The 15027-nt window shown below is 44.7% G+C and overlaps 1 protein-coding gene across 1 annotated transcript in view; it reads right to left on the bottom strand.

Moving 5' to 3' along the window:
- Positions 1–3984: 3984 nt before the first annotated feature.
- The window catches only part of CTNNBL1 (catenin beta like 1), a 35441-nt gene continuing 24398 nt past the window's right edge, over positions 3985–15027 (bottom strand). Inside the window, exons 11-16 of the mRNA XM_056549749.1 lie at positions 13906–14087; positions 13030–13127; positions 11133–11213; positions 7775–7912; positions 6136–6208; positions 3985–4279 (exon numbers count right to left, since the gene is read on the bottom strand). Of these exons, the coding sequence (XP_056405724.1) occupies positions 4191–4279; positions 6136–6208; positions 7775–7912; positions 11133–11213; positions 13030–13127; positions 13906–14087 (661 nt within the window). The 3' untranslated portion in view covers positions 3985–4190. The remainder of the gene's footprint in view (positions 4280–6135; positions 6209–7774; positions 7913–11132; positions 11214–13029; positions 13128–13905; positions 14088–15027) is intronic.

Raw genomic sequence — 15027 nt, forward strand, 5'->3', positions numbered from 1 at the left:
TAGAGAGTTGTCGTTTTGCAACATCTGGGGTTCACAGTTTGGAGCCCACTGCACTAGACCATCTGCACACAAAAAGAGCCAGGTAGAGTGATCAGGGGAGTTGTATAACTCTGCAGCTAAATATTGCATGCTGCATTTTTTTTTTTAGTTTTGCAACAGCTGGTGGCACCCTGGTTTGGAGACACTATATTAGACACTGAGTTGACCTGCCAAAAAATGGTGGCAAGGGTTAGGGGGGGGGTATCAATAGACCGTGTTCTACTGTACATGATAAATATTTGTAGCCGAAAAAGCACTTTGGGTAGGATTATTAAAAACCTACTTTTTTTTGTCTATCCTAAAACAACGCACAAAATCAAATACGAAAAAAGGAAAAGTTTACAGCCTCCGCATTTAGCCAGGCTTTCATTCTATAAGACTAACATAGTTTATCCCAAAAACAATATGGCCTGTCTATGGGTTGCCGGTGAAATCTGCCTATCTTGTAAATGTGAAATGTATTCTCGGAATTAACATATAAAATAACTTTGTCATTAAGGGATTAGGAATAAAGCTTATGTCACACGGGCGGCTTTGTGCTCCTGCATATTCCAGCCTCATTACAGGGGCGGAATTGATACTCTGCATTTTTTTTTAGCACAAACCCAGCAGCTATTGTTACCCAAGTAACGATACGCGGTAAGAACAATGCCGGCACCGCCAGAGAGTCTCATCTCTGCCACCGCGCTAAACCCAGGGGAGCCGTAGCCATCGCGCCCCCCCATCTTCCGAATTTTAAAGGATGAAAGGGACATAACTTATGCATGAACGCTGCCATTAAGATGTTATATTAGTAGATCGTACTTTCTAGTAAACCGCAAAAGTTCATCGTAATTTAATTTTATAGATCGAATTAAAAACCGCTCAGTTAATAAATCACTTTAAGTCATAAAAGAGGAGATTAAAGGGGAGCGCCGTCTAAATGTATATTCGGGCGCGCCATAAAAAAAAAAACGCTTCAAATGATAACATTAGCGAGGGCTCCGTGAGGTCAGAACTCTACCTGACGGATCTCCGCAGTCCACTTTGAAATTTAAAGGGGTACTCCGCTGCTCAGCGTTTGGAACAAACTGTTCTGAACGCTGGAGCCGGGGGCTCGTGATGTCATAGCCCCGCCCCCTCATGATGTCACACACCGCCCCCTCAATGCAAGTCTATGGGAGGGGGCGTGACGACTGTCACGCCCCCTCCCATAGACTTGCATTGAGGGGGCGGTGTGTGACGCCATGAGGGGGCGCGGGCTATGACATCACAATCTGCCGGCTCCCGCTGTTAGAACAGTTTCTGAGCAGAGGAGTACCCCTTTAAAAGGATACTCAGGCCCTCAGGATTGGGGATAAGATGTCTGATCGTGACCTGATCGACTCCCTGCAATCTCTAGGCTGGCGCGGTGGTGTTCTGAACACGGAAGCCTGGGGCTTGCGTGTTCGTGACGCCACCTCCAATCATGTCTATAGGAGAGGGTGTGATGGCTACTACATAGCAATCACACCTCCTGCCATAGAAATGAATGGAGGGGAAGTGAAGTTCGCTCCGTGCACCGGATGACTGAGGTGCCATGCTGGGGACCCCCACGATCGGACATCTTATCCCCTATCCTTTTTGTATAGGGGATAAGCTGTTTAGGGGCGGAATACTCCTTTTAATAGGCACTGTTGCATAAATGAATACTGCAAATGACTATAAGAAACATTGTTATATATCTTTTTAGAGAAAAATGCTTCTTTCTCCTCTTATCAAGTGAATACAAGAAACTTTGCAATATATCTTATAAGACAAATGCTTCTTTCTCCTGTTATACACTACAACATTTCTAGAACAGAAGAAGCATTTTTGTCCAATAAGATATATTACTAAGTTTCTTGTAGTCGCTTGATATCTTATTAGACAGTAATGCTTCTTTCTCCTGTTATCAGGCAAAAAACAAAACCAAAAAAAAAACCTTTGCAATATATCTTATTAGACAAATAGGCCGTTTTCACATGTTATCCGCAGGATTCGCCCCCCCTAGGATCTCCTGCACAGCTCCGGGGCTCTCCGCATGAATGGAGCTGTGTTGACCGCGGCACAAAGCTTTAGCTGACACACCCCCTCCATGCATCTCTATGGGAAAGCCGGAGAGACCCGAAAGCTGTATCTCCAACTCTCCCATAGAGATGCATGGAGGGGGCGTTGTCCATTGATTGGTGCGGGGGTCGACAGTGTCCTTGCCCAGGGTGGAGATCGCTTCCGTGTATGAGGAGAGTGGGGCGCCAGGCAGATTGCGCTTCAAGCGGAACTCCGTCGGCTAAATGTCCGCTTGCAATGGGCACCACCAGGATGTCCACGGGGTGAATGAGCCCTTATTATTGCCGGGCACTGCTCCGGTGACATGATGTCAAGCCACGCCCCCTTCAATCATGTCTATGGGAGGGGGCGTGACGGCCGACCCCGCGATCAGACATCTTATTCCTTTTGGATAGAGGATAAGAGGTCTAAGGCCAGAATAGCCCTTTAAGCCCCCCCCCCCTCTCCTCCTGCTGCTCAAATCATCATCTCTGAAAATCAGCTGCGCTTTGTCCAATGTCTACAAGACAAGCAGAACAAGTCTATGGAAGGGGGAGGAGCGAGAGCTCCACTCACCAGCTTTTAGAGAACTGCAAATTAGAGATGAAGCATACAGAGCAGAAATCTGCTGAAAAATACCATATACCAAGACATATAAGTTATATAATGTTATATACAGAAATATTGCTGCTCCTCATGTACACAAATTGATCAGATTCTCCTGAAAAAGTCACCTGAAACAACACGTACCAGTCACTTTCCCGCTGCCTGAACCATGTGTCTTTGGGGCAGTCTACAATTAATGTAGAAAGAATAAAATCCCCCGCTTATGCGCTGTGTGTGAACATAACCCCTTAAGGCTCTATTCACACTTACAGTTTCCTGCACATACTTGATGCGCAGGATTTGAAACTGCAGATTTTATGATGCAGATTTCTATGTAAACTAAATGACTGAACACAGCTTCAAATCCTGCGCATCAAACTGCGCAGGATACTGTAGCTGTGAATAAACCATAAAAAGAGTAACATTTTTATTTATTTTTTATTTTAATCAGCCTAAATATCCATGTAGCAGAATGTGTCCCTCTGCACCGGGACACACTTTTTCTGCTTTACAGCCGTCTCCCTCTCTTTTACTAACCCTTAACCCTAACCTCTAATCCTTACCCCTAATCCTAACCTCTAACCCCTGATCCTAAAACCTAACCATAATCCTAACCCCTAACTCTCACTCCCTAACCTCTAATCCTAACCTATAACCCTAATCCAAATCCTAACCCCTTATCCCAAAACCTAACCCTAATCCTAACCCTTTATCCCAAAACCTAACCCTAACCCCTAAATCTCACTCCCTAACCCAAAGTTAAACAGATTTGTACATTACTTCTATTTAAAAATCTTAATCCTTCCAGTACTTATCCGCTGCTATATGTTGCACACGAAGTGCTTTCCTTTCTGAATTTCCTTTCTGTCTGACCACAGTGCTCTCTGCTGACACCTCTGTCCATGTCAGGAACTGTCCAGAGCAGGAGAGGTTTGCAAAAAGAAAAGAACTTCCTGTGGAGCATACAGCAGCTGATAAGTACTGGAAGGATTAAAGATTTTTTAATAAAAGTAATTTACAAATCTGTTTAACTTTCTGGCACAAGTTGATTAAAATAAAATATTTTCCAGAGGAGTACCCCTTTAATTCTAATCCCTAATCCTAACCCTAATTCCTAATCCCGACCCCGTAATCCTAACCCCTTATTCTAAACCCTAACCCCTAGAGAAGGGCTGAGAGTGCTGATCTGAGGAGCGCAGGTCACATTCGGCTACGGGTCACAGTTTTTATTTTTCACTAAAATCGGCGTTACTAATCTCCAATTATTCTAGAATAAACCATGGGAGCAGAATATTTAATACATGACTTTTTATTAAAAAAGTAAGACACACATAGAATTGATCTTCTATAAAGTTCCCACTATTCACAGAGAGCGGGAAGAAGCTGCTGTCTGACACATTAAATCCCAAATCTCTATATACAAAAAAAGAAAAAATGATGTTTTGTGCAATGCTCTGCAGACTCCTCACTGCGGTGGGAAGGGACTATAGCCCATCTGTTCACAAGGTCTCTATTAGCTCCTGGATTCGCTTTTGTTCACTCTCCCGGAACTCCGCACTCTTCCCGTCACCGATGTTCTCTGAATATTCTGCAAACGGATTAAACGTATTAAAAGTTAAAAGAGTGGAAAAACAAATTAATGCCTTAAATAGTCATCCTCTTTTCATACTGCGCTAATGTGACCTGTCGCAGGAAAGATGGTGACACGTATGTCAGTGGGATCCATAGTCACCTTCTTACGTATGTGCCTCCAGCTGTTGCAAAACTACAACTCCCGGGCTGTCCGGCCATGCTGGGAGTTGTAGTTTTGCAACAGCTGGAGGGACCCTGGTTGGGACACACTGTACTGAGATTAGAGATCTTCCATTATCAGCTGAGCTGTCTGGCTTGTAGCTGTGACGTCCCATCTCTCTGAAAGCAATCTGCTTAGTCCCTGCTCCCCCTTTCCCTCCTGTCTGCTGAGGACCAGACTGTTGATGTGAAGAGGGGGAGCTCGCATTACTGCTCATTAAATTTTAAAGGCAGCAGGAAGCCTTTCTCGGTCACGATAGTTTCTGCTACTACTGGTCTTATCAGAGTAAGGCTTCCTGCTGCCTTAACATCTAATCATCAGTAATATGAGCTCCCCCTCTTCACATCATTAGATGTTAAGTCTTTCTCAGACAAGACAGCAATGACAGAAACTACCGTGACTGAGAAAGGCTTCCTGCTGCCTTAAAATTCAATGAGCAGTAATACGAGCTCCCCCTCTTCACATTAACGTACTGGCCCTCAGCAGACAGGAGGGAAGGGGGAACAGGGACTGAGCAGATTGTTTTCAGAGAGATGGGACATCACAGCTACAAGCTAGACAGCTCAGCTGATAATGGAAGGTCTCTGAACTATGACCAATAAGATTACAACATTAGTACATTGTTTCCCAACCAGAGTCCCTCTAGCAAAACTACAACTCCCAGCATGCCTGGACAGCCGGAAGCTATGAAGAGGGGGAGCTCATCTTATTGCTCATTATATATTAAGGCAGCAGGAAGCCATTTCTTAGATAAGACAGCAGTGACAGAAACTACCGTGACCGAGAAAGGCTTCCTGCTGCCTTGAAAATCTAATGAGCAGTAATACGAGCTCTCCCTCTTCACATCACTATGCAGGGAAAAAGGTCGGATTTCACTGACGGCGGGGTAAAGTAGTGTGGTGCCGCAAACTTCCCCGGCCTATAATTCCTGATCGCAGAGAGTCTCAGGAGTGAGACCAGATGCGACCACAACTTTAGAGATAAGTAAATCTACAGTAAGATTGGTCGAATCCGAGTCTTATGAATGGGCTGTTCTCCTTTCCAAGTGTTCCGATTCCCCTGACAAAGTCTGGTATTAAGAGTCTGAGGTTTTCTAGGACTATCTTATTCAAGGCTTGGCATCGACTGCCAATTTGTTAGATTCGGCAAATCTTACTGTCCCAATACTATTCATGAACGCTACATGGTCAGGTCAAAAAGTAGCTACCATTTCTCAAAAGTAGCTACCTATGGGACTGCATGCTAAATTTCCTGGTTATAAGCTGCTATAGTCAGGGATGACCTCTTCAGTCAATGAACATGTGACCTATGGCCAAACCAAATCAACCAGAATGGCTAATAAAGAGAGGGGGACTTTATAAAGCTATGTTCACATTGAGGAAAATCTGCGGAACGTCAGCCTGGAAAATGCACCGTCTCCATAGACGACAATGTATTTCCAAGCGGATTCTGCAGAAAGTGTAAACATGTTTAATTCTTTGACGGACCCGGATATCAGTAAATCCGTGGTGGAAACATCTGCAGTGTGCACAGTGCAGGAGAATCCCATTGAAAACAATGGGACTTTGCTGCAATGGAATTTCAGAGTGGAGTTTTCCCAAATGCAACAAATATCGAAATAAGACAACAGTAATTTAATGCTTAATACTCACCCTTCAGTATGTGTCGAATTATTTTGATAGAGCTGCCCCTCATTGTCAATATCTGCATCACTCTCTGCCGGACCTATAGCCAAGGAAATAGGAATTCTTAGGAACATGAAGGCAAAAGAGCGAACCAAATAATGATCCACCATAAAAGTCTGTGTCTAGAGCAGTGCTTCCCCAACCAGTGTGTCTCCAGCTGTTGCAAAACTACAACTTCCAACATGCAGTTGTAGTTTTGCAACAGCTGGAGACACACTGGTTGGGGAAACACTGCTCTAGAGCGAAGAGGAGACATTATTTTGTGTATATATATAGTAGTTTAAAGGAGTACTCCGGTGGAAAACTTTTTTTTAAATGAACTGGTGCCAGAAAGTTGAACAGATTTGTAAATTACGTCTATTAAAAAAATCTTAATCCTTCTAGTACTTTTTAGCAGCTGTATGCTACAGAGAAAATTTTTTTCTTTTTGAATTTCTTTTTTGTTTTGTCTACAGTGCTCTCTGCTGACACCTCTGTCAATGTCAGGAACTGTCCAGAGCAGCATAGGTTTGCAATGGGTATTTTCACCTGCACTGGACCGTTCCTGAGACGGGCGTCAGGTGTCAGCAGAGAGCACTGTGGACAAGACAAAAAAGAAATTAAAAAAGAAAATAATTTCCTCTCTAGCAAACAGCTGCTAATAAGTACTGGAAGGACAAATATTTTTTAATAGAAGTAATATACAAATCTGTTTAACTTTCTGGCACCAGTTGATTTAAAGGGGTACTCCCGTGGAAATTTTTTTAATTTAATTTTTTTAAATCAACTGGTGCCAGGAAGTTAAACAGATTAGTAAATCACTTCTATTAAAATATCTTAATCCTTCCAGTACTTTTTGGGGGCTGTATACTAAAGAGAAATCCAAAAAAGAAACGCATTTCCTCTGATGTCATGACCACAGTGCTCTCTGCTGACCTCTGCTGTCCATTTTTGGAACTGTCCAGAGCAGCATATTTGCTAGGGGGATTTTCTCCTGCTCTGGACAGTTCCTAAAATGGACAGCAGAGGTCAGCAGAGAGCACTGTGGTCATGACATCAGAGGAAATGCTTTTCTTTTTTGGATTTTTCTTTAGTATACAGCCCCTAAAAAGTACTGGAAGGATTAAAAAACTTTTTAATAGAAGTGATTTACAAATCTGTTTAACTTTATTGCACCAGTTGATAAAAAAAAAAAAAAAGTTTTCCACGGGAGCACCCCTTTAAAAATAAATAAAATCATGTTTTCCACGGGAGTACCCCTTTAAGTCTATAACATTCACTGATAACACGTCCCTAATAAACTCCATATAGGAGGCGGGGTTCCTCCGCTTACTATGGTTACTAGAGATCAGTGAACTTACAGTAAATTCGATTCGTCACAAACTTCTCGGCTCGGCAGTTGATGACTTTTCCTGCATAAATTAGCTCAGCTTACCGGTGCTCCCGTGGGCTGGAAAAGGTGGATACAGTCCTAGGAGACTCTTTCCTAGGACTGTATACACCTTTTCCAGCCCACCGGAGCACCTGAAAGCTGAACTAATTTATGCAGGATAAGTAATCAACTGCTGAGCCGAGAAGTTTGTGACGAATGGAATTTACTGTAAGTTCGCTCATCTCTAATGGTTACCTGTGGCAGGGTGCTGTTGCAGATCTCTGCAGTGATGTAGCACAGCAGCTGAAGAAGAAAGAGCCCGGCATCCAGTCTACGCAGGTAAAACTCGTCTTCCAAATCATCATCTAGGATCTCACCGCGCCGCACCATGTCCTTTTGTTTGAGAGAAAGAAGACGTGTAAATGGCCGCTTGACAACAATGGTGAACCTGTTTTGAGCAGCGCTTTCCAACCAACGTGCCTCAAGCTGCTACTAAACTACAACTAAGCCTGTCCGGGGCATGCTGGGAGTTGTAGTTTTGAAACAGCTGGAGACACACTGGTTGCAAAACACTGTTTTAGAGTCTGTCTTGTTATGCTGTCAGCTCATAAAATTTTAAGAGATGTGTTTAAATTTTAAAAAGCGATTGTCTGGTTTAAAAAATAAAAAAATTAAAAAAAAACTACCGGTATCTCAAAAAACTTCAAATACCTTATTAAGGAATTTTAAGTTATAAATCGGGCGTCTCCAATTCGGAAGCGTCTGACTAAAATAAGTGCAATTAAGTGTTACAGTCACTTAAAACAAACAAAACAAAAATCCGTCAATATGAATGTATATATATTACACTAATAATAGAACAGAATATATTTGCTAATCGCGCTGACACCACAAATATTTTCTGTTTTACTATTAGTCTATTTATTTAGTGGCTCAGCAGGGAAACATTAGTGTGTGTCCCATATGCGCCAGTGTTCAAAACCTACTTGTAGTGCATCTAGATAGATATATATATACTGGGTATATATACTGTTTGGGGGAGATTTATCAAAACCTATCCAGAGGAAAAGTTGCTGAGTCGCCCATAGCAACCAATCAGATCGCTTCTTTCATTTTTGAAAAGGCCTCTGCAAAATGAAAGTAGTGATCTGATTGGTTGCTATGGGCAACTCAGCAACTTTTCCTCTGGACAGGTTTTGATAAATCTCCCCCTGTGTGTGTGTGTGTGTGTGTATATATATATAAATAACACGTTTTGATCAAAAAGTGCGCTAAGAGCCTCCATTTTTTGACCAAGAGTGCTTCTGCAACCTTCTTTTTTGTATAATATATAGGTTAGTAAAATCTCCCTTAGCCAACACCTCCCAAAAGGGGACAGTTTTTAATTCCCCGGCAGAGTTCTATAAAACTTAATGTATTTTCAGCCTCTGAATAGAGGACAAAACACTCCCAGTAGGGAACAAAACGCTCCCAATAGAGGACAAAACACTCCCAATAGGGGACAAAACACTCCCAATAGAGGACAAAACACTCCCAATAGAGGACAAAACACTCCCAATAGGGGACAATACACTCCCAATAGGGGACAAAACACTCCCAATAGGGGACAAAACACTCCCAATAGGGGACAATACACTCCCAATAGGGGACAAAACACTCCCAATAGGGGACAATACACTCCCAATAGGGGACAAAACACTCCCAATAGGAGACAAAACACTCCCAATAGGGGACAATACACTCCCAATAGGGGACAAAACACTCCCAATAGGGGACAACACACTCCCAATAGGGGACAACACACTCCCAATAGGGGACAACACACTCCCAATAGGGGACAAAACGCTCCCAATAGGGGACAACACACTCCCAATAGGGGGACAAAACACTCCCAATAGGGGGACAAAACACTCCCAATAGGGGACAAAACACTCCCAATAGGGGACAAAACGCTCCCAATAGGGGACAAAACGCTCCCAATAGGGGACAAAACGCTCCCAATAGGGGACAAAACGCTCCCAATAGGGGACAACACGCTCCCAATAGGGGACAACACGCTCCCAATAGGGGACAACACGCTCCCAATAGGGGACAACACGCTCCCAATAGGGGACAACACGCTCCCAATAGGGGACAACACGCTCCCAATAGGGGACAACACGCTCCCAATAGGGGACAACACGCTCCCAATAGGGGACAACACGCTCCCAATAGGGGACAACACGCTCCCAATAGGGGACAACACGCTCCCAATAGGGGACAACACGCTCCCAATAGGGGACAACACGCTCCCAATAGGGGACAACACGCTCCCAATAGGGGACAACACGCTCCCAATAGGGGACAACACGCTCCCAATAGGGGACAACACGCTCCCAATAGGGGACAACACGCTCCCAATAGGGGACAACACGCTCCCAATAGGGGACAACACGCTCCCAATAGGGGACAACACGCTCCCAATAGGGGACAAAACGCTCCCAAAAGGGGACAAAACGCTCCCAATAGGGGACAACACACCCCCAATAGGGGACAACACACCCCCAATAGGGGACAACACACCCCCAATAGGGGACAACACACCCCCAATAGGGGACAAAACACCCCCAATAGGGGACAAAACACTCCCAATAGGGGACAAAACACTCCCAATAGGGGACAAAACACTCCCAATAGGGGACAACACACTCCCAATAGGGGACAACACACTCCCAATAGGGGACAACACACTCCCAATAGGGGACAACACACTCCCAATAGGGGACAACACACTCCCAATAGGGGACAACACACTCCCAATAGGGGACAACACACTCCCAATAGGGGACAACACACTCCCAATAGGGGACAACACACTCCCAATAGGGGACAACACACTCCCAATAGGGGGACAACACACTCCCAATAGGGGGACAACACACTCCCAATAGGGGACAACACACTCCCAATAGGGGACAAAACACTCCCAATAGGGGACAACACACTCCCAATAGGGGACAACACGCTCCCAATAGGGGACAACACGCTCCCAGTAGGGGACAACACGCTCCCAGTAGGGGACAACACGCTCCCAATAGTTACACTCTGGAGTGGGTACAGAACAGTACTCTATCATTTCTTTTTAACCTTTTTTCTCTCAATAGCAGACACTTTTTTTCTACTGTATATCTATCTAAATCTATCTCCTACCTACATCTATCTAAATCTATCTCCTACCTACATCTATCTAAATCTCTCTCCTACCTACATCTATCTAAATCTCTCTCCTACCTACATCTATCTAAATCTCTCTCCTACCTATATCTATCTAAATCTATCTCCTACCTATAGCTATCTAAATCTATCTCCTACCTATAGCTATCTAAATCTATCTCCTACCTATATCTATCTAAATCTATCTCTACCTATATCTATCTAAATCTATCTCTACCTATATCTATCCATATCTACCTAGCTATATCTTTATCTATCTCTGTATCTTTACATCTATGTCTTTTTTTTTCTTTAAATCAACCTTGCCCCTTTAAAAAACCATTTGTATCGCCAGACAGCCCCTTTATGTAATCGACCATAAATCTGTAAGAAACGTAGGACTGATTTCAGGGATACTAACGTGTTTCTCGCCTTCAATCTTCTTGTCAGCCACCCGCACAGCTTCTAAATACTTGAAATACAGCTCCATAAGGCGGTCCACCTGTCACATAGAAAGACTTTAGGATAACAAGCGGGGGGGTGCAGGAATCGCAAAGATCAGTTTTATCTGCTGTGGGTATGAGTCTTTAGGCTTTTTTTATTTAATTTATATTTTATTTATTTATACATTTTTTGGCCTGAAAAAAAAAATAAATAAAAATAAAAAATGCCCCCTCTCTTTTCTCTTTCATGATGATGTTTCTGTGGCTTTTTTTAACCCAAAAATAATGTGCATTAGTATAGGCGTCTTTTTATTTATCATGTGATCTTCTGGGTTTTTATCATTACAAGTCGTGTGAGTTTTTCCTCATGTGATTTAACTATTGCAATTGAAAACTTGAGAGAAAAAAAAAAAAACACCAGAAAAAATAAAAAAAAACACCAGAAAAAAAAAAAAAAATACCCAACATACCTGCGCACATGGGGGGAGATTTATCAAAACCTGTGCAGAGGAAGAGTGGTGCAGTTGTCCATAGCAACCAATCAGATTGCTTCTTTCATTTTCCACAGGCCTCTTTAGAGGCCTGTGGAAAATGAAAGAAGCAATCTGATTGGTTGCTATGGGCAACTGCACCACTCTTCCTCTGCACAGGTTTTGATAAATCTCCCCATGGTGTTTTTTTTTTTTTTTTTACCATTAGAAGTTAAAGGAGTACTCTGCCCCTAGACATCTTATCCCCTATCCAAAGGATAGGGGATAAAATGTCTGATCCCGGGGGTCCCGCTGCTGGGGACCCCCGCGATCTTGGCTGCGGCACCCCAGACATCCGATGCACAGAGCGAACTTCACTACATGCCGGATGACTGGCGATGCAGGGCGAAGGCTCGTGATGTCACGGCCACGCCCCCCTCAATGCAAATCTATGGGAAAGGGCGTGACGGCTCTAAACGAACGCTGGGTGCAGTAGGGAGATCGGGGACCCCCGCGATCAGACATCTTATCCCCTATTCTTTCGATAGGGGATAAGATGTCTAGGGTCGGAGCACGCAAGTAAACCCCAAAACACCATATGGGTCTGGTTAATCATATTTACATATTGATTCTTTGGCAGTGTGTAAGTAATGACACAGCAGTGATTTTTTTATTAAAAAATAAGCAAATAAAAAGCTACCAACAAAAACGCTGTGTCTGTTTTCAGCCTTAGGGTGCGTTCACACTGCGGAATCTCCACTCACTTAATTCCGCCTGGCGGCCGCCGCCGTATAATCTTCGGCGCTAGGGCTGCGGGGCAATGGGCCGTCACCATTGACGGCTATGCAGTGCTCTCGGAATCCGTGCAACGAATTAACATGTCCAGCGCGAGTATCAAGGAACAGGATGTTTTATTCCAATAAAAGCCAAAAAGACCAGGAGAACATGACAAGGTGACGCGTTTCGGTCCTAAAACTGGACCTTAGTCATACGCTCCATGGTATGACTAAGGTCCAGTTTTAGGACCGAAACGCGTCACCTTGTCATTCTCTCCTGGTCTTTTTGGCTTTTATTGGAATAAAACATCCTGTTCCTTGATACTCGCGCTGGACATTTTGCTTCTGCTTGTTGGTTCCAGTCGGTGTTGCCCACGTCGGTCCTGGCGCGACCGGCTGAGGGAGTGAGCTGGACTACATACATCTTTGCTAACGAATGAACATGTCCTTTCTTTGCGCGGAACAATTTCAGCGGCGGAATTGTCCGCCGCTGAAATTCCTCAGTGTGAACGGTCTCGCGGAAGACCCATTCACACTAATGTTAAGTTCACACCGCGGAATTCCGCTCGTGGAATTCCGTAGTGTGAACGCACCCTTATGGAAGAACGCCGGCGGCCATATGCACTGACCTTCTCACTGTCGCTCTCCGTGAATTTGTTGAGCAGCCTGGTTCTTTGTTGTGCTTTCAGATTGCGCAGTAATGAAGCCAGTATAGAGCAGACATGTTCTGTACAGGGAAAAACGACAAAACATAATAATAATATTAAAAAAATAAATCATCCAAAAGTCAACCAGCATCCACAAATGTAAATTTGCAGAGGTTATATTATCAGTTTTGTTTTCCACCGGAGTACCCCTTTAATTATGCACAGGATACTTTAAGTGTTAATACACCAATAGTAAATATTTTTAGCAATTACCCTACAGTCTGGTTGCAAATATTTAACAAAAAAAAAAAGAAATCCAGATAAAAAGAAAAACCAACACATTACAGCCTCCGATAAAGGTCAGAGCCGGAATGCCAGTGACATTTGCTAATGGTAAAATCGCAGCATTCAGGGCTCCAGTTTCCTGTCCTCACGAACGGACTAACAGCTTCACATGGGAGCGCTGTCTAAAAGCAACGCATGGCGAGGGCTTGTGGGTAATCAGACGGATTAGTCGGCCCTTGGAAACCACTCCTCCGATAATCTACTAAGACTTCCAGCAGAAGACAATAGAGGTCCAGCTTGATAAGTGCTTCTTTTACGGCATATGACAGGGCATGTAATTTTACGTGCCGCAAGATTTATTCTCTACTTTTAACCTTGTGCGCACGCACGGTAAATGCTCTCCAAGAACCACGGCTTACTGTACTACCGAGGCTCTGTGCATTGTAAATTCAGTGCGGCGGGTGGTTGCGGAGGTGAGGGAGTGCGCTGCCAGCTCAATTTTTTCTTTTCTTTGTTTGCAAAGAGGCAATGCCGGCATTCATCAAGTAATACGCGGCGCCTTTGTTTTCTCACCTTCGTGTTCTTTCTCCGAGACGCCGCTTTTCTTCATCTTCTTGGGCGATTTCATGAAGAGCGGAAAGATGGTCCTGAGACCTAGGATGTCCACAAACTTGTGACAGTTGTCGCTGCCTTCCGGGCCGATCATGGCGTGGTCCAGCACGCGAAGGGCGCTGCAGCGAGACATCTTCTTCTCTCTGCAAAGGCATCAAAAATACTTAAAAGGGGCACTCCGCTGCTCAGCGTTTGGAACAAACTGGTCAGAACGCTGGAGCCGGGAGCTTGTGACGTCATAGTCCCTCCCTCTCCTGAGGTCACGCCCCTCCCCCCTCAATGCAAGTCTATGAGAGGGGGCGTGACGGTTGTGGGGCAGGGCTAGGATGAGGGGGCGGGGCTATGATGTAATGAGCTCCCTGCGTTGGCTCCAGCGTTCGGAACAGTTTGTTCCAAACGCTGAGCAACGGACTACCCCTTTAAAAGGGGTATATTCCACTGCCCCAGCGTTCGAAACATATTGTTCCTAACACTAGGTGCGTGCTACGGGGGTCATGAAGTCAAGGCCACGCCCCCCCTTGTGATGTCACGTCACACCCCCTCAATGCAAGTCTATGGGAGGGGGCGTGACTGCCGTCACGCCCCCTCCCATAGCCTTGCATTGCGCGAAATGGGCGTGTGGTCATGAGAGGGCAAGGCTATGACATCACGAGCTCCCGGCACCGGCGTTCGGAACAGCTTGTTCCAAACGCTTAACAGCGGAGTATCCCTTTAAAGGGGTACTCCACTGCCCCAGCGTTTGAAACATATTATTCCCATATTATTGCTGTGGGGGTCGTGACGTCACGGCCTCTTGTGATGTCACAGGGCTATGACATCGCAAGCTTCCGGCGCCGGCTTCAGCGTTCGGAACAAACTGTTCCAAACTGCACCAGCGGTCGCAACATATTGTTCCTAACAATAGGTGCGTGCTGCGGGGGTCATGACGTCACAGCCACGCCCCCTTGTGACATCATGCCACAATGCAAGTCTATGGGAGGGGGCGTGGCAGCCTCCCATAGACTTGCATTAAAGGGGTGTGGTGTGACATCACGAAGGGCATGGCCGTGACGTCAAAATGTTCCCAACACTGGGGTAGTGGAG

Source organism: Hyla sarda, chromosome 13 (genome assembly GCF_029499605.1).
Source record: "Hyla sarda isolate aHylSar1 chromosome 13, aHylSar1.hap1, whole genome shotgun sequence".
Taxonomy (NCBI): Eukaryota; Metazoa; Chordata; class Amphibia; order Anura; family Hylidae; genus Hyla; species Hyla sarda.